The sequence below is a fragment of the Cydia fagiglandana genome, chromosome 16 (genome assembly GCF_963556715.1).
Source record: "Cydia fagiglandana chromosome 16, ilCydFagi1.1, whole genome shotgun sequence".
Lineage (NCBI taxonomy): Eukaryota > Metazoa > Arthropoda > Insecta > Lepidoptera > Tortricidae > Cydia > Cydia fagiglandana.
In genome coordinates this window covers 15,282,072-15,300,128 of record NC_085947.1, presented here as the reverse complement: position 1 = coordinate 15,300,128, position 18,057 = coordinate 15,282,072, and the positions used below count along the sequence as shown (strand labels likewise).

The 18,057-nt window shown below is 38.1% G+C and overlaps 3 protein-coding genes and 1 long non-coding RNA gene across 4 annotated transcripts in view; 2 read left to right on the top strand and 2 right to left on the bottom strand.

The window, feature by feature from the left end:
* The window catches only part of LOC134672129 (uncharacterized), a 144,827-nt gene that overhangs the window by 66,213 nt on the left and 60,557 nt on the right, over positions 1–18,057 (bottom strand). The window lies entirely within an intron of this gene.
* LOC134672028 (tumor susceptibility gene 101 protein) lies at positions 526–5,794 on the top strand. Its single transcript, XM_063529929.1, has one exon. It carries the CDS (start codon positions 639–641, stop codon positions 1,854–1,856), a length of 1,218 nt encoding a protein of 405 aa, XP_063385999.1. The 5' UTR covers positions 526–638; the 3' UTR covers positions 1,857–5,794.
* Positions 6,449–13,439, bottom strand: LOC134672027 (serine--tRNA ligase, cytoplasmic). Its single transcript, XM_063529928.1, has 8 exons — positions 13,044–13,439; positions 11,990–12,206; positions 10,849–11,009; positions 10,267–10,448; positions 9,036–9,126; positions 7,990–8,246; positions 7,438–7,564; positions 6,449–6,599 (listed from the first exon to the last, which is right to left on the bottom strand). The coding sequence occupies exons 1-8, from the start codon at positions 13,362–13,364 to the stop codon at positions 6,474–6,476; spliced, it is 1,482 nt and encodes a 493-aa protein (XP_063385998.1). The 5' UTR covers positions 13,365–13,439; the 3' UTR covers positions 6,449–6,473.
* The window catches only part of LOC134672111 (dnaJ homolog subfamily C member 13), a 61,936-nt gene continuing 57,752 nt past the window's right edge, over positions 13,874–18,057 (top strand). The window contains exons 1-4 of the mRNA XM_063530024.1: positions 13,874–14,061; positions 14,395–14,741; positions 15,068–15,203; positions 15,957–16,167. Coding sequence (XP_063386094.1) covers positions 14,406–14,741; positions 15,068–15,203; positions 15,957–16,167 — 683 coding nt within the window. The 5' untranslated portion in view covers positions 13,874–14,061; positions 14,395–14,405. The remainder of the gene's footprint in view (positions 14,062–14,394; positions 14,742–15,067; positions 15,204–15,956; positions 16,168–18,057) is intronic.

The window sequence follows — 18,057 nt, the reverse complement described above, 5'->3', positions numbered from 1 at the left end:
GACAAAACCGAACAATGTTAAATATAATTTTCCTTGTGGTTTTATGTACGGCTTTATCGTGTTTTGAAAATTTTTTATACATAAAACTTGCGGTTTTTGTTAATAAAAATATACATTGACAGAAGTTTGTTTACTTTTTACAAGACAGGGGTCAAAGGTTTGATTGCCATATAAAATTTAAAATGTTAGTTCCCGTTTCTGCCACGACTCTTCTCTTTCCGCACAGACTCTATTGGGTCGTACATTATTGGGTCGGGCTTTCTCGACCTGTACCAATAATGCGCAGCCCAATAATTGAAAGCCAAGGGACTCAAATTATTGGACGCGAATTATGGGGTCGTACATTATTGCCCTGTGAAAAGAGTGGCTTCGTATTATCGCCCCGGACCAATATTGCGCGGCCCGAGAATGCTCAACCCAGGAATGTACAGCCCAATAATACGCGTCCACCATGGACGCCTATTATTGGGCTGTACATTCTTGGGTTGAGCATTATTTGGTCGTACATTAGTGGCTCCCACAAATTTCATCACAAATCTTTATTGACTGATGTGTTTTGTGAAGTGATTGCATTTATCTAGCATAATTGCATTGTAATAGAAGTAATTCACAGTGCAGTTAAACGATAAAGCAGAATCATGGCTAACGACGAAGCTATTTTGAAACAATACCTATCCAAGTACCAGCATCGCGATTACACAGCTCGTGAGGTAATTAATTTGATACAAGCACACAGAAGTCTCACTTATCGTTTGGAGGCCTTTGTTTTCAACAATGGAACGAGGAAAGATCTGCTCAACTTAGAAGGGACTGTTCCAGTACACTACAAAGGTGCCTATTACAACATACCAGTATGTATTTGGCTAATGGACACCCATCCAACTAATGTACCTCTGTGTTTCGTTAAACCGACGCCCGACATGTCTATTAAGGTCTCCAAATACGTGGACAGCAACGGGAAGGTCTATTTGCCATTTTTACATGAATGGAACCCACAGAAATCAACTTTATTGAACCTAGTTCAAGCCATGATAGCTGCGTTTGGGGAGTTGCCTCCAGTGTACTCTAAACCGCGCAGTGAGGCAGCTAGGCCTCCATATCCGGTCAATTCGTTCATGCCTCAGCCCTATCCAGGTGCTGGCTATCCTCAAGTCACACCACAGACAGGCTATCCACAGCCAACACCATATCCAACTACATCCAATGTGCCTTATCCAGGATATGGTGCTCCATACCCTGGTGCCGGCCCAGCTGCTACTAATGGAGTGCCATACCCTCCAATGCCAGGGAGCACCCCCTACCCACCACAACAGGCTACTTATCAGACTGGACCAGACACCAACAGTGGAACAATAACAGAAGAACACATAAAAGCATCCTTATTATCTGCTGTTGAAGATAAACTGAGGAGAAGACTCAAGGAGCAGTCCCAGCAGTCACAAGCAGAGCTGGAGACACTGAGGCGGACTCAACAGGAGCTTCAAGAAGGGAAATCAAGGCTGGAGGATATTTTAAGTAGACTGCAGAGGGAACGCTCGGAACTGGACAAGAATGTAGTTATTTTACAAGAGAAAGAAAAAGAACTACAGGCAGCTGTTGAGAGATTAGCAGAACAAGAAGGAATAGATGTGGATGAGGCAGTGGTGACCACCGCTCCTTTATATAATCAGCTATTAAATGCTTTTGCCGAGGAAGCTACATTAGAAGATGCTATGTACTACATGGGAGAAGCATTACGTAAGGAGGTCATTGACTTGGACACTTATTTAAAGCAGGTGCGGGCTCTGGCAAGGCGTCAGTTCACTCTGAGAGCTCTAATGCACAAGTGCAGACAAAAAGCCCAACTGGCTTGTTAAGAAATTGGCTTGGAAATGTTGTGAATCCTTCATAACGTTCAATATTCTGGTCAAAATGCAATAATGCTCTAAAACTGAGGTCAAAATTTATATGCAATTTATTTGAGAAAACTGTTATTTTCTATAATAGTGCATGGACTGTATAAAAGTTTCTTATGATTGTTTAAAGAGACTGCTTTTTCTATTAGCAATCATAGTTTCTATAATCAGTTTCACTGTCATCTGTGAAAAACACACAATGATCTTAGTTTGTAAATTTGAATGAAAAGAATATGTATCCATTTAATGTTTTGCTATTACTAAGACCTTATCTCAGTGGGAATGAAATCTAGACTGTGTGAGTAAATGGCACATTTAAATATGTGCCATTATCAACAAAAAGGGTACTTATTGTCAGTTGTAAATAATGTGCTATTTACATTCGACAGTTTCAATTCGAAATCAACCTTATCGACAACTGACAATGTGGTACCTTTTGGTTGAAACTTCACATATGCTATTATAAGAAAATATCTTATTCAACTGATATGGACTATCAACGTTAATTTACTGAGACTAAAATGATTTTTGATTTTATGTACCATACACTTACACACACACTTACACATATACGTACACTTGGGAATAGCATAGGCACTGTTGTGTTAACAAAAAGTATAACAAATAACATTTTAGCTTCATTTATTTTTGCCACTGAGATAAGAGTGTTATATCTAGATTATTACCTAGCTTTTTTATATAGTAGTTAAAATTATATAACCAATATGTTTTTATTGTCTGTAGACTTTTGAACAATACCTTATTTGTATGTAGTATAAGGTTATAGCAGACCAAGATATTTAAGCAGTGCAAGCATGTATCATTTCCTCAATATACTCAGGACACTCTGGACTTAAATTGATGAGTCAATATTCTTACGAGGTGGCTCCCTCTATATGATCTATGAAGGAAACTTGAAACCAAGGAATTTTCAACCATATAACATTTAAAATTCATACTATTTTCCTATTTATTTTTGAAATAAATGAGTCTGTACTGTACTGACAATCTCTCTATTAAAATCTCTTATGTAATCATATTTATTTGTATTGTGATATGCTTTAGTCAAGTAGGATTCTGACAAATCCAACTGTTATGGGCCTTCCCATATTTGTTACTAGCAGCACCAGTCTGTATCTTTAGGTATTTAAAAAAAAGAGTAAACAAAATCTACCCTCAAATGGCTTCTTAAAGTCAGGTCGTTCAGTGACAGATCCAGGTAGTTTTGTTTTTGGTTGGTTAGTCAATAAATGTTATAACTACCCGAAAATGTACAAATTATTTGTTTACTTTTATTTAAGTACCTAAAGATACAGAGTATAACTACAATAATTGTGTGGTCTTTCCTGAGTTAGCTATTGTCTAGTAATGAGGAAGGTAATGTTATAAGTTTCGCAATAAATGACTTGTAATATAAGTACAATCTACTCGTGTGAAAATCCTACAGTTCACATGTCCACTTGAGCTGCCATTTTTCTTCTGTGTTCAATTCAATCTATCCTTCTAAGGCCCAAAGTCCTACCTATAGTACTTATTCTGTTCAATTAAATTTAAGTTACATGCAATTGGAACAAGCAAACAAATGCTTTGTTTCGTTAAAATTTCAAACAATACATAAAATCAACTCTATTCGCTGCGTTATAGGTTCAAATTTCAGTAGCATATTTTGGAAATTTCATTTGTATGGCTGGGCCTTACAAGGCTATGGGTCCCTTATTTAAATGGTAAGGTCAATACGTATTGACCTTTCCATTTAAAAAAAAACTATTAGGTTTAGCATAATGTAGATAACAACTGTTAATACCACAAAACGTTTTCTTGTACGGTCGAAAGTATATTTATGACCCATTTCGTACAGTCGCCATCAGATATATCCGAGCGGCCAAGGTGCTCACAAATATCTGAGCACGCCTCTATTGTCCAGGCGTTAGAGTGCTTGTTCAGATATTGTGTACACCTTGGCCGCTCCGATATATCTGATGGCGACTGTACCTTGTCACAGTGACCATCAATATGAAAGTCGCTAGTGACTGACAAGGTACAAAATGGGTCATAAATTTAAATCTTCGACTGTACTACCATCTTCCATTTACCAGTAATCCTAGCACAGGAGATAGACTAGCCGTCCCTCTCTAATTAATACAGTTAGAAAATATCGGGCGAGATTCTGTCGCGTCGGTCCTGTGGTTAAGCCTACTGAGCGACTTCTACATTTTAACGTAGATTCTCTACTGGCACTTAAAATTTTTAGGTGATAAAAATTTAGTTTAATATATTGAGTGCCATTTGAGAGTTAACCTATCATAATATGATTACAAGGAGGATTTTGTTAGGTAAACTAGTAGTGGATTACGTTTTCCTTTGTTTTGTTTCCGATCTGCCAGCAGACAAGAAAACAGTATCACTTTGTTAGATGCAAACACATACACACACACACACACACACACACACATGTACATTACACTAAGTAAGCGATGTACCATCAACCAAGAAAGTGCATGGCGATACCATCAACCGAGAAAGTGCATGGCGACTTTATCAATGAATGAATGAATTCGTTCATATTTTTTCCATGCAATTTCGAGGCTCACATTACCACAAAATTAGGTAAATGTTCGGCAAATATAAATGCTTCAAAACCACGATTGTAAAAAGTTAATTAATATCATGCTTTTGTTGACGTATCATAAAATTTATACATAATCATATTTATTGAGTAATTTCCTTAAGTAGTATAGTTGTTATGCTAATTTAAATGAGCTAAGGTGTATTCGGGTAATTTTGAAAGTTGACTCTAAAATAATGGAACTAGGAGTGAATTTCGTAATTACCCAACGTTTTTTTACTTTTCGAAGATACGCCTTGTGTATGAAATCAATTAAATTTGGACATAATCCATTTGGCCAGAGCCTTTTCATTAGACCATAGTCTACTAACTTTGAAAGTTGGGTGGCTAAATGTGCCCCATGTTTGACTATGCTATCAAACACGGTGCAGAGTTAGTTTAGACTGTTAGGGGTAACACTTGAATATTTTCGTTGTAAAAATGTAACATTTTCACAAGATTTTGTTTGAATCAATTGTTTATCTCATGCGATTTTTACTTTGGGCCTGGACAAACAAAAACGATCATGTCCCTAGTCTGACAGCTGAAATAAATGGCGCTGTGCGCCAAATTTTGTGGTCGTTAGTCAAACGGCAGCGTTCGACAACCAGTGTTACCGCATAATCTACAGAACCGTACAGCGCCATCTACATCAGCATAATTCGAAGCACGAATTTGTCAAAGACTTGACTCGTCTCATACAATCGAGTGCGTAGACAAGATGCCACGCTCCGTAGCGTAACGTAGTTATCTCTCTCTGTCACTCTTCCATATACTAATATGGACACTACCACACTATGGGCACTAGCCACAGAGACAGTTGCGTTTCGTTCGCTAACGATTGGCATCTTGTCTGTAGAGTACCTGTAATAGTTAATATGTTACGCAACGAAGGCCGCAAAAATATCTGACACGATCTTATTTGTAGTCATAAGAGCGTGTCACATATTTTTGCGGCCTTCGAAGTGTAACATATTATTGCAGGTGACTGTACGCACGCAAGTGACTTGGGCCCAAAAAAAGTTAGTTCAAAGTGAGCTCTAAATTTCCACACTGCATGTTATTCGTTGCTTCACTAAAGCAAACATATTTTTGAGTTATTTTTTAGTTTAATGAGGATTTAATTGTTCCTTTGTACAGTTATACATATTATATTATACATAACTAGCCATGGTAAGGTCTCAGAGGTTACTGTTAATGATTTTTGTATGTCGATTAATGTAAGTTTTGCATTGCCTAGGATGTTTAGCCGATGGGCTGTATTGTCACAATAAATATTGAAATTATATTCAAATGGTGTTTAATTCATATTAAAATAGTTTAGTAATCTAATAATCCGAAGGAAGAATCATGTCCCAAAAAAAGGATAACACAGGACCACAGAATAAATAATAGTACTAGGTATAGAAGGTTCACTCTCTAATGAAACGCGTCTATTACGACAGATATGACCGCAAGGTGGCGCAAGCGCGAGCAGGCGTTCGTTCCGTAGATGATGCACTAGTATTCGACATTGACACTTTATGTCAAAGTAATATAGGTAAAATTTGAATGGCGAAGATTTTTCTGTTTTTGACATAAAGTGCCCATGACGAAAACTAGTGCAGAGTCGAGCACTAAGTACTTATTTATACCTTACTGTTAGACTTGACACCAAAAGTGGTGTGGGACGCACGCGAAATCGCGGTGAGCCACGCCTGAGAGGACACGTATTATGACGTATTACCATGCACAGGGTAATATTGTGCGAATAAAAGGGCGTCTCAGTCCGCATCAAATAGATAGTGTCAGCCAAATATATCGTAACGCACCTTAGTTAGGTTGTAGGTGTTTTTAAGTAAGTAAACAAATTAATTCATTTCAATAATTTAATAATATTAAAAAATATTTAAATGCTTCGCATAAAAATAAAGAAATGCATTAAGCCTTGTCAATATCTTCAATTTCGCGATGTCAATATCTTCGAAGTGAAACTACTTCTTCTTCCCCTCCTTCTTCTTGGCGGCTGCTGCGGCTTCAAGGTCGATGGGCGCGGGCTTCACGAACGGGATCAGGTCTTGGTACTGCTCCGGCATCCAGGGTTTTAGGGCTTCGGGTACCTGTTGACAAAAGTGCACAAATTAGATTGAGTTGATACTTATAGGGACCGTGCGCGTTGGAGGGTCTGCCATCTTGTGGCCTGTATACAACATATGCGCACAAGTACATTGCCAAAGCAAGTGCTATCATCTTGTCTCGTCGGTGCGTTTCTTTGTGCGTAGTAGGTTCTGCCATCTTATGGGCTACATCGGAAGCATAAACGACACATTTACGCCTCGCGCCAAAAATCTGACGGCTCCTGCTGCCCCCTATAGTTCATGCACGGGGTCTATAGTCATTATTCACACACACCTTAGACTTTTGCGGTATGCAGGCTTCCGCGATTACTATACACACTAAAAATTCACTGATAGGTACACTGGACATCGTCGCCCATGGACATAAGCCACATTAGCCTTTTGAACGCCAAGGACACCTAAAGGCGTTGTAACTAGTCGTGCCCACAGCGCCATGGACGTCAGCGCGATGGCGTACGGCGTACGCTTTCAAAGTAACCTTCACACTTTCTAGGTTATATTAGCTCGCTTGCTGCTTGCTATTATAAGTGACGTTTTTGTTTATGACATTAAGCATCCAAAGGGTTAACCATTTGGACGCCAATGACCGATATATCCGCGCCGCAGGTTCAATGCCAAAGACACAGACCACAGAGCAACATAGACCTACGTGCATATGCATAAAGTTCAATTTCAGTTTTGACACTTGGGTGACGTGGCGTCCGCGTGACAGCTTTTGTGTTTGACACGGCGTAAAAGAGCCACTTAGGCGTTACAGACGTTTGATACAGATTTTTTGCCAGTTAATAACCCCATGCAATTATTTTATTACGACAATTACCTTGATGCCCTCCTCAGTCTGATTGACTTCTAGCACTGCGCAGATAACCCTGGTGGTGGCGCACATGGTCGCGTTGAGCATGTGCACGTACTCTGTGGCTGCGTTCATCTTCTTTGTCTGCCCGTATCTGTCAAAAAGTTATTAAGTTAGGTAGTCAACTTTAAGCGGAAAGAGATGTGGTGGATTTCTGACGAGGTGGAAATGGTGGAACGGATCAAGGAGACGAAATATTTGTGATTTGCTGTCATACTCACTTAAATCCTCTTGCATTGTTTTTTTTTGCTTCTGTTTAAATCAGTGTGTTGTTTGGTCAGATTTTAATGGTCTGATAGAAGGTTCTATTAAATTCAGATATCCTAAAACGCAAGGGATCGCTGTCTCTGAATCCTTTTCAAATATAATTTTTCTCTTCTTTCAAGTTTTCTGGCAGCAGACGCAAAATGAACTTGTCTGGGTCTTGATCCCCAGACTCCTGGTCTGATACTCCTTAGATTGCTCCTAAACCTTCGACAAAATTCCATTCCGCCTTCTATGAACTTCTAATATCCTCACCTGACGAGCAGCCTCCGGGCCTGGTACTCCAGACAGTTGCTGCACGACACCAGCTCCCTATAAGCCCCAGACCCTGGGAACCACGCCTCCAGGTCCAGCTTCTTGGCCGCGGCATGGTTGAGAGCCCCCGACACTATGTTGACCACGCGGTACGGGATGCCGAGGACCTTGCAGAATGCCTCCGCGTTGCTGATCATCTCATCCATCATGAGCCAGGAGGCGTTGTCGTGGGGGGAGGTTAGGACGAATTGTTCTACCTGGATATTTAAAACTGTTTTAGGGTAACTTCGGAAATCATGTGACAAGAGAAAAGACGTAAAAACTACATAACAGATAATAAATAAAAATAAATATAATAATAAATATTTTAGGACATTCTTACACAGATTGACTAAGTCCCACAGTAAGCTCAAGAAGGCTTGTGTTGTGGGTACTCAGACAACGATATATATAATGTATAAATACTTAAATACATAATAGAAAACACCCATGACTCAGGAACAAATATCTGTGTCATCACACAAATAAATGCCCTTACTGGGATTCGAACCCAGGACCATCGGCTTCACAGGCAGGGTCACTACCCACTAGGCCAGACCGGTCGTCAAAAGATGATTTTGTACATTGTAGACAACCGCCATGTATTTTTATCTGTCATGGAGGATAAAATACGCCTACCTAAAAATTTTGTGCTAGTTCAATAAAAACTCAATTTATTAGAACCAGGCTGAAACCAAAATTTTTGGCGAATGGATCCCCCTCGTGGATCTTTGGAGTGAGCACTTTTTTTTTTTTTTTTTCTGGCTTACTCCCTGCAATTTTGCACAGGGTGAATTTGCCAATGTCGGTGTGAGCACTTAAGCCTTCAATTAACCTATAGTGTTTGACAATGCCAATAGCATAGAGAAATATAGTTTTTTTTTCTCTATGACGTTACTATTAGGAGAAGCAGAAATAAGACAAAAGAATACTTTTGGCAATAAATATTAAATAAATAAAAGGATTTTAGATTAATATTATAGGTTTCTTGCAAAGTTAACATTCACCTTTTCAAACTGGTGCACCCTGAATATACCGCGCGTGTCGCGTCCATGAGAGCCGACTTCTTGCCGGAAACACGTCGACAGACCGGCATATCTGGAAATTCATACTAACGTTATCATATTCAGCTGAAACATGGCCACTGGACAAAGGCAGTCTCAAAAGTCCGTCAACTGCTGCTCTCGCGAAGTCACAGAAAAAATAATAGTACTAAGTACAGAAGATTCACTCTCTAACAAAATTTATTACGACTTACGACTATTATGAGAGATATGAGCGCAAGCGCGAGCAGGCGACCGTTCTGTCGCGGAAAGCCCCATCACCATATTGCGCGGCAAACCATCGAACATTGGCTCGCGCGGCAGCCGCGCGCAATGGATACCGGGCTGGCTCGTGAGCCAACTCGATCATTGGCTCGCTCGAACGCGCTGCACGACGAACCATTCAGTGTCGGTTTTTCGACGCGCGGCAAAGGAATGTTCGCGCGCAGTTGGGACGGGTGTGTATATATTTCAGTTGGCTCGCGCGGCAGCATACATGGATAATGAAAAGTCTCGTACTTTAATTCAATTATACGGCACTAAACAGTTTCTATGGAACAGTAAATGTAGTGATTATCGCAACAGATCATTTTTCTATTTGGCTATACTTCGTTCCGAATAATTTTTAAGGTGGTGGAACTAATAACAACGTTATAATGAAATAAACACGATCGACCTACTTTATAGATATTATAGACACTGACACAGCGAAACTTGGTTACTAAGTGTAAGATAATTCAATACCTACATATTTATGTCTCTATGTTCATGATTTTAATTTATTTATTGTTTATTGTTCTTTAAATTAGAATATTATCTCTTTGCCTGAGATACAGGATTATGTTCCTAGTTCAGGCGCACGTAACAATGTACGTAAAATGTAAAAGTTCACGCATAATGTAACATTAGCAATAAGGTTACTCAATAAATTATTCTTATTCTTATTAATTATTTTTTTTGATATAATGTGGTCGATCGTCGGATCGCCTTCCGCGCGCGGCCGCCACGCATAAGTTCAAGATGGTGTCGAAATTGGCTCGCGAGCCAAAATACAGGTTTGCCGCGGTCGAACATTGCTTGCGCGGCCGCCGCGCGATATCGAGACGGGCCTTTAGATGGTTTGCTGCGCGATATGGAGACGAGGCTTTAGATATTTGTCTTCCATGATTACATATTCCTTATCCTCAGTACACACCTGATAGGCAGGGAAGCTTCAGGCAGCCACTCGTCCCTATGGTAAGCTGCTATGGGCTGCTCGGAGGTAGCAATGAGGTATTTCTCTTCGACTGCGGAGTCTCCCTTATTTTCTGAGCCTTTTCCAATCACTTTGTACAGTTCCTCATCAAACTGCGCTAGTTGGGCCACTTCTTGCATCACCTGAAAATATAGATTCATTTTAGTAACCATTGATTGAACCATTGAACTCACAAAGCCACTAATAATTATTTATATTGAATGTTGTTCTGTGGCCCACGACAGACACCAATGGAAAGAGCTGGAGGAGGCCTTTGCCAAGCGGCACACTCACAGGCGTGTCACTCCGCGATTTCGTCGCTTTGCTGCAGGTAGCTAAAGGTATATCCATTCCACACCAATTTTGGTGGCTAGCCATAAGCCGCACGTGGTGCTGTCGCCACCTAGTGGCCATATCTGTCCTGATCGTAACAGACGCGTTTTGTTAGAGTGAGTCTTCTGTACCTAGTACTATTATTTATTCTGCGACACTGAGCTTAGAGGCATTCTCTAACTCAGAATATAGATAGATTGAATTTTGTACCTCTTTTCTCATGAAGAAAGGAGTGTAGAGCGGGGTGTAGCCCTTAGCCAGCAGCATACGTAGAGAGAGTTGTACTAGAGCCTGCTCTAGAAACACGGCGGGGCCCTTAAGGTAGTACCCGCGCCCGCCGGCAACCGCTGTGCCACGGTCGCCATCCATACCTGACAAACATTAATCATTAAACTTTTTTGCCACTTATTGCAATGTCTTAATAAGATGCAAATTTGAGAAACATGCTTTTTATGAAAGTAGATGCCGATTCAGTAAGTGAGTAGGATATATTTCTCAAGGCTGGGTACCGGTTTTTATTCATACAAAAAAATACCGGGATTATTATGTTGTACGTTCTATGGTTTATTATTTCATTTTTAATGGGGCAATCTCGTTACCTGATTACATGATTTAGTACTATGTAAAGAGCATAAAATGTTTTGGGTTTTTTTAAAGAAACCTGAAGCTTACTAGGTAAAAAATGTAATGTAACACAAATTACAAATAATAACTGTCTAAATCGGTTCATAAATGACAGAGTTCTGAGATAACATATATACCAAAAAAAAAATTCATCTTTTAATAGTACATTATTGTCGAGGCTCGGAAGTAGCTACTTGCAGGCTGAGGATTCGTTTTAAACGGACGACCTTGGGAGTCCGTTTAATTGAATCCGAAGCCAGCAAGTAGCCTTCCAGCCGAGTCATATATAGTGCTTTTCTCAAAAATGGTGCAAGAAATATAAATATCATAGAAATATTTTACAAAAGCAACATTCTTACATATATATTTTGACAGAAAAAAGCCTTTGCAGCCTTTTTATTTTTTTTATACAAAAACAGAAGTGTGTTTTTCTGCCAAAAATACGCCAACCTATTTGAGACATCCAAATAGTCGCGGTACTAATCATGTTTGGCTGTTTAATGGGCCTGTGCCTTCATTTGATATGGTCATTTCAACTTTTAAAAAGTTTGGAACTCGACAAATAATGGAATTTGTATGCAACATTGCAGTCCCAAAATCGAGACTGCAATGTTTTTAACTTTTTAATTTTTTACTGACCATAAACTACGCGCTTCGCGACCTATTTTTTAGACGGCAAAGTCGACTTTGCCGTCCATTTTTGAGAAAAAGTTATTTAATAACTTACCATCAATCATGCAGATAAGATCCACATGTGAGTACTTGGTCCGCACAGTGCAGTCTCCATGGGTACGCTCCACCTTATTGTGGTCCTCGTCATCGTCCACCGGCACTGACTCATGCAGGTGATTGCCGACTTCCCGTAACGCTGCTGAGCGAGTTTTCTCTGCCGTTAAGAGGTTCTGCTCATTCTTTGTGATTGCTTCATCTATAAGTACTCTGACCTGTATTCAATTGATGAATAATTAGTTGTTGTTAACAAACAAAGCTTTACTGATTGATATTTTATTTCTTTATTTCAAGTATTAATTTAAACAAACCAAAATTAATTTTACTGATGCAGAGAACACATTTTTTAGCAAATAGAGTAAATCTTATTCTTCTTATTTGTTTATTTACAAAAATACAGATTAATGTTAAAAGTATAACGAAAAGTTTTATAATAAACTTTTGTTTCAAATGAATATTTTAGTTCTTAGTAGTGACATTGTTAACTTAGTTTAAATTTAGTTTAGTTTCAAGTTAATTTTAATGTATTTTATTAATTTAATGATTGAGTATGTCAAGGTATGAGTTTAAATTTCTAATAGGATTAGTTGTATAGATGGTTTATGTAATATTTGGATTATTGAATAAATTCAGTTACATTATTTAAATGAAACTTCAATATGCAGTAAAAGGTAGTGTACAAAATGAGTTATAAGGTACTGTTATATTATTCCTATAATATTTATTTATTTATTGTCATTTTTTGTTCTTAATGTTATTTAAATAAATAACATGAAGTGTTATATTATAAAGCTTTCACAGAAAATTTCAATCACTTCTAAAAACTGAACTGAAACAGCTGACAAAATATTCTGACCATATTGTAGAGTTACAAACAATACATTTTATTTACACATGAATGATGCAACTGTATTTCTTTATGTAGAAACATATGTTTGAGGAAATGTGAGTCATACTTCCTCATACTTCATAAAATATCTATAGTTAAGTATAAAAATAGTATTTAAACATGAAAATCAATAATAAAAAAGCAAAATGATGCAATGCGGTACCTTTTTGATTTGATTTACAGTTAGCGGTTTGAGCTGATCACCAACAAGATTTGTGAGGTTATCGGCGATTTCCGCCGGGACTTCCTGATCTTCCGGCCCCGCGGCCTCCTTGGCCTTCATCTTCAGCCCGATCTCTTTACTGCAGACATTCTTCAGCTTATTTAAGTTGTCAGCATCATGGCGCAATCGTCTCCAAAGTGTGTCTTGTTCAACAACAGTATCCACCAAAGCGACATCTTTGAATCGCTTGCGTTGGTTCTCACGGATCTTGTCTGGGTCGCCGTCTTTGTCAGCACGGAATAAGTCTAGATCGAGAACCATTATGCAGCTATTACGTGGCACGCAAGTTAACTAAAACTTTAACAACGGCTCCACGCGACTGCTGAGACTGCAGACGAAAACGTCGAAAAAACGAAAACTGCGAAAAGTGAAAGGCACGTTCAGAAGACAAAGAGCTGACATATTTTAAAATATGTTACATTGCATTTTAATTTACTTTTTTTACAAAATCTTAGAAAACAAAATACATGATGAGAGTAAAAAAAAATATTTAAAATATCGTGTGCTGTATTTACTTCTGATTGATATAAATGTATTCTTTTGTTAATAATAAAACTTTAATAGCATATGATTTTTAAACGATCTTTAACATTGACATTTCCCAGATAATAGTGTTACTACTTTTAAAAATATGCTGACAGCTTACCTTTCGTATGTTTATTTTGGTCCAAAATTGTAATTTTTAGTATTTTCCTGTACATTTCTAAAATAATAACACTAAGTTGATTATTTTATTGTAGTAAGAATTAAAAATAAGCTTTCTCATGTACTTAACTTTTTCGTCACTTTGGCAATTATCAACGTTGGCAATTCCAACTCTGAACTGTCAAGTTCAGCGATTTGTCGGCCCATAAGCTAGACCTCCTTATTGTTGAATTTATAACAAATTTTGTATACTATGTGGTTCCTATCTGATATTAGCTAAAACGATTGTAGCTCGACTGTCCGCCTCTTATTTGTGAGTATTATATGAAAGCCAAAACCATTTCCAGCCCGGCAAAAATATGTTTCACGAGTCGTTGTTTACACGTCTTCATCGAACATTATTGTTTCATATATTTACAAAGGGGAGGATTCGACCTGAAGTTATTTTCAGGAAGTGCGTCTAATGTCGAAACTAATGTTTAGGAAGTGAACGAAACTGTGTGAACAGAAAATACATTGAGAGCATTAATTTAATAATTATCTGCTTTGTCATAATACTCATAATGTTAGCGATCCCATAACAAGATTTGTTTATCGTACTTCCTTGAACCAGGTCACTGTCGATATAAATGATCCATTGTTGCAGGCAATGCTAAAATGATTCCACTAAAAGACAACCAGGATGTGGCGTCATTTCTCGTCACCAAGCACTCATGGAAGGGGAAGTACAAACGGGTGTTCTCAGTGGGGACCCACGGGATCACCACGTACAACCCGGACCGGCTGGAGGTGACCAACAAGTGGCTGTACGCGGATGTTGTCACCGTGGCCTCGGCCAAGCACTCCAACTCCACAGCCAACCAGGACTTCATGCTGGTGATGAAGAAGGAAAAGAAGGTGGACACTATGAAGTTCTCATCGGAACATAAGTGTCTCATTCTCACTGAAGCTTTTAAATACAGGCATTTGTTTGCCGAGAAGAAAGATGTTCTTGTAAGTATTTTTTACTTCATTTTTTGAGGGAAAGGACTTAAAAAAGTCAACCAAAACCAATTAAAATCACATAGAAACAATAAAATTAACATACATATTACCACCTTAGTTCTAAATAAAATGTTAATAAAATACTGAAATACTAACATCTATTCTGTTATCATGTGTTACAAGGAAAAGTTATATCACTTGACTAATCATTAATTAATATATTTAATAAGTTCAAGTCTAATATTAATCAACAACACCCTCAGTTCATTATCAAACTATATTTCTGACTTCTACCATATTTAGATGATCTTCAATATTATTGTTGTTTCTTACAGAGATTTCAAGCCTACAAGCACCACTGGAGTGGGACTCGGTTACCAATAGTCCTTGAGGTTGGCCCCTGTGCTTTGGAGCAACTAGACCCTTCTACACACACACTCTTAGCCAGCTACCCTTACTCTGATATCCAAGGTAATAAAACTTTGTTTAGTGGGATGTTTGATAAATAAACAATTTACCCCTTTAACCATTTGACATTCCTTTTGAGTCATTCGATTTCGAACCGTAATTCTTATTCATATTCATTATAGTAGAGATGCGTTTTTGTTTTAAGTATCATGGCGAGTATGTTGCCGCTACGGACTAAAGGGTTAATGATAACAAATGGATGACTAATCACTCTATCAGGGCTTTTGATATCCCATAGCAGTGGGAGACAGTCCTCCTTTCAGTGGCCTATTTTATAAAGCTACAAGTCACAATTTACACAGGCATTGTCGGCTCCATGCGGCTCAGCATTGCTCCGAGCAATTATTAGGGTTGGCACCACTTGACATCTTTATGTGTGCACAACTACACCTACAGTATCTGTCGAAGCATCAAGACATTCATTATGATGCTTCTCTACTAACAATTGGGATGTTTCCTCTACTTAAAGTAAATTATTCACACCGTGCACGAAATAAAGCACCAGATAATTGTTAGGAAAACTTAGATAGCAGTTATTTTTAAACCCAATTTCTATTTAATAAATCGGATTGAAATATAAAAAGTACGTGAATTGACTGAATAAATTCCGTATTGGCAAATAGTTTTGACAGTTCTACAAAAGTTGATTTGACTAGTAGGAAAGTAGCCATTTACTTAACCTCAGCAGTTACTAGCAACATTGCAGTAAAAATATTATAGTACAAAACCAATACATGATTTACTTCTTTATTTAAGGTATTCTCCCAGTAAGAGATGTCTCCGGAGGCTTCGTCCTGGCCGTCGGGGGCTACAGTCGCCTCCACCTCTTCTCCAACGCCATGGACCATCAAACCATCATCAACAAGATGCTGGAGATGGCCAATCTAACACTGAGCATTAGTATAAAAGTGCTCAACACAATGATCACTTTGGAGGACTATCACAATCAAAGATTTGGAAAGTACAGGTATGACTCATTTGATTATTTTGAGTTTTAGGGTTCCATACTGCAAAAGGAAAAAAAACGGAACCCTTATAGGATCACTCGTGCGTCTGTCTGTCTGTCCGACCATTCTCCCCCCTTTATCTTCGAAACTATTGGGTCTAAAATTTTGAAAAAAATACACAAAATAGTTCCATTTATAGATGTTAGAAATGTGCAGTCAAGCGTGAGTCGGACTTAATCACTTAGTTTTTGATTTGACCCCTATGGGCTTTTTAAATACATTTCATTCACATTCCACATAAAAAAATACATTGTTAAAAATTCAGTAATGTACGGAACCCTTGGAACGCGAGTCCGACTCGCACTTGACCGGGTTTTTGATAAGTATGATTCAAAATGATAAAATATATTAAAGTGGGTTATCTCTGATATCTGATGTGGAGCATTAGCGCTCAAAATTTAAGTTTTAGGTACTATTTATTGTCAGATTGTCATTTTGTTAACCCTGGTTAAGGCATAAGGGTGTCAGAAATTATGCAAAATTGAACCCTATCACTTCGAGATAAAGTTCAAAATCAAATATATTCCCTCTGCCTTATAAAAGATAATAAATTAACCCCTTAAACGCTACGCTTAGCGTGCGCGACCCGTCATGAAACCTTATCGGAATGCACGGCTGATATTGGGCTGAAACATTCGCGCGTCAGGTGACGCCGTTGCCGGTCAAAAGGTTATGGCTCCTCTACATAATGGGCCAGCGCCGGCCACTCCAAGGGACGCAGCCATGCGGTACAATGAGATAGCAATATCACTTGCTCCCTCTAACGCATAAATGCGTCCCTTGGAGTGGCCGGCGCTGGCCCATCGTGTAGAGGAGCCATTAAGGTTCTAATAATAAGGCTCTGTTTGAAATAAAAGTGTAGTACAACTTCAAACAAAATTGCCCTAATGGATTCCAATTGGAATGAAACTAGAATTCCTGGTACATATTTCCATTTCCTGTTTGATTATGGTTTCATTAACTCTTATCATTTGTTTATACTTTATAGGAAGGAATAGGTCTGCTTTGTTCAAAGTTTTTGCTTGACAAGTTTTTCTTATCAAATCAATGGCCTATTAACCTCGTGAAACTAAATGTACATTAGAATGTACATATTCGTTATAATCTAATTTGAACCTTTCATGAACCAAATAAAGTAGCATTTCTTTTGTTTCATTGATGTTTAAAACAAACGAAATTCGTTCCAATTTACTTATAGAACTTGTTCTATAGAATTTATTTTTAATTTAGGGTGGCCAGTTACTGGCGAATTACCCTAATTATGTCTATTTATTTATTTATCATTGTAGCTCAAACGATTTTATTTATTTAATTTTTATTTATTTTTTTAATTTTAAAGTTAAGGTTTACTCGGGTAATTCCGAATGTCGAAAACTGTCGGATAATTCCAAAAAGAGACTTTTATTATGATGGAATTAAGGGTGATTTTCATCTGAATTTCGGAATTATCCGACATTCGGTATTACCCGAATACACCTTAAGGTTTACTAAAAGTGGCCAGTTACTGGCGAATTACCCTATTACCCTTTCTTCTTTCGTCAGTAAAAACAAAGTTATTTTAAATAATAAGTTAATGATGTCAACGAACTCCCGATTCGGAGCAAACCGAACCGTTAGCATGTTTACGGTTGAGTCATTTATCTTTTGACCTTGCTAGTTGTGTCGTCGAACTGATATATTTTAAACCTTATTCTAAAGGAAATAGGGTGGTCAAATGGTCGGAGAGTATTGCTGTTTATATGAAACAGGAATTATCAATGTCGTATACAATTACATACGCTGTTTCACAGGAAAGTGTAACTTTTTAATTACGTACCTACATCCGTTAGGACAAATTGATTTTCCTGTCT

Bases quoted from the DNA above. Each gene is read 5' to 3' on its own strand.
- LOC134672027 (XM_063529928.1), bottom strand. From the start codon at position 13,364: ATGGTTCTCGATCTAGACTTATTCCGTGCTGACAAAGACGGCGACCCA. The intron at 12,207-13,043 runs GTACCGCATTGC...AATTGAATACAG, and splicing joins CTGTAAATCAAATCAAAAAG to GTCAGAGTACTTATAGATGA. The intron at 7,565-7,989 runs GTGAGGATATTA...ACTTTTTGACAG, and splicing joins GCCCGGAGGCTGCTCGTCAG to ATACGGGCAGACAAAGAAGA.
- LOC134672028 (XM_063529929.1), top strand. From the start codon at position 639: ATGGCTAACGACGAAGCTATTTTGAAACAATACCTATCCAAGTACCAG.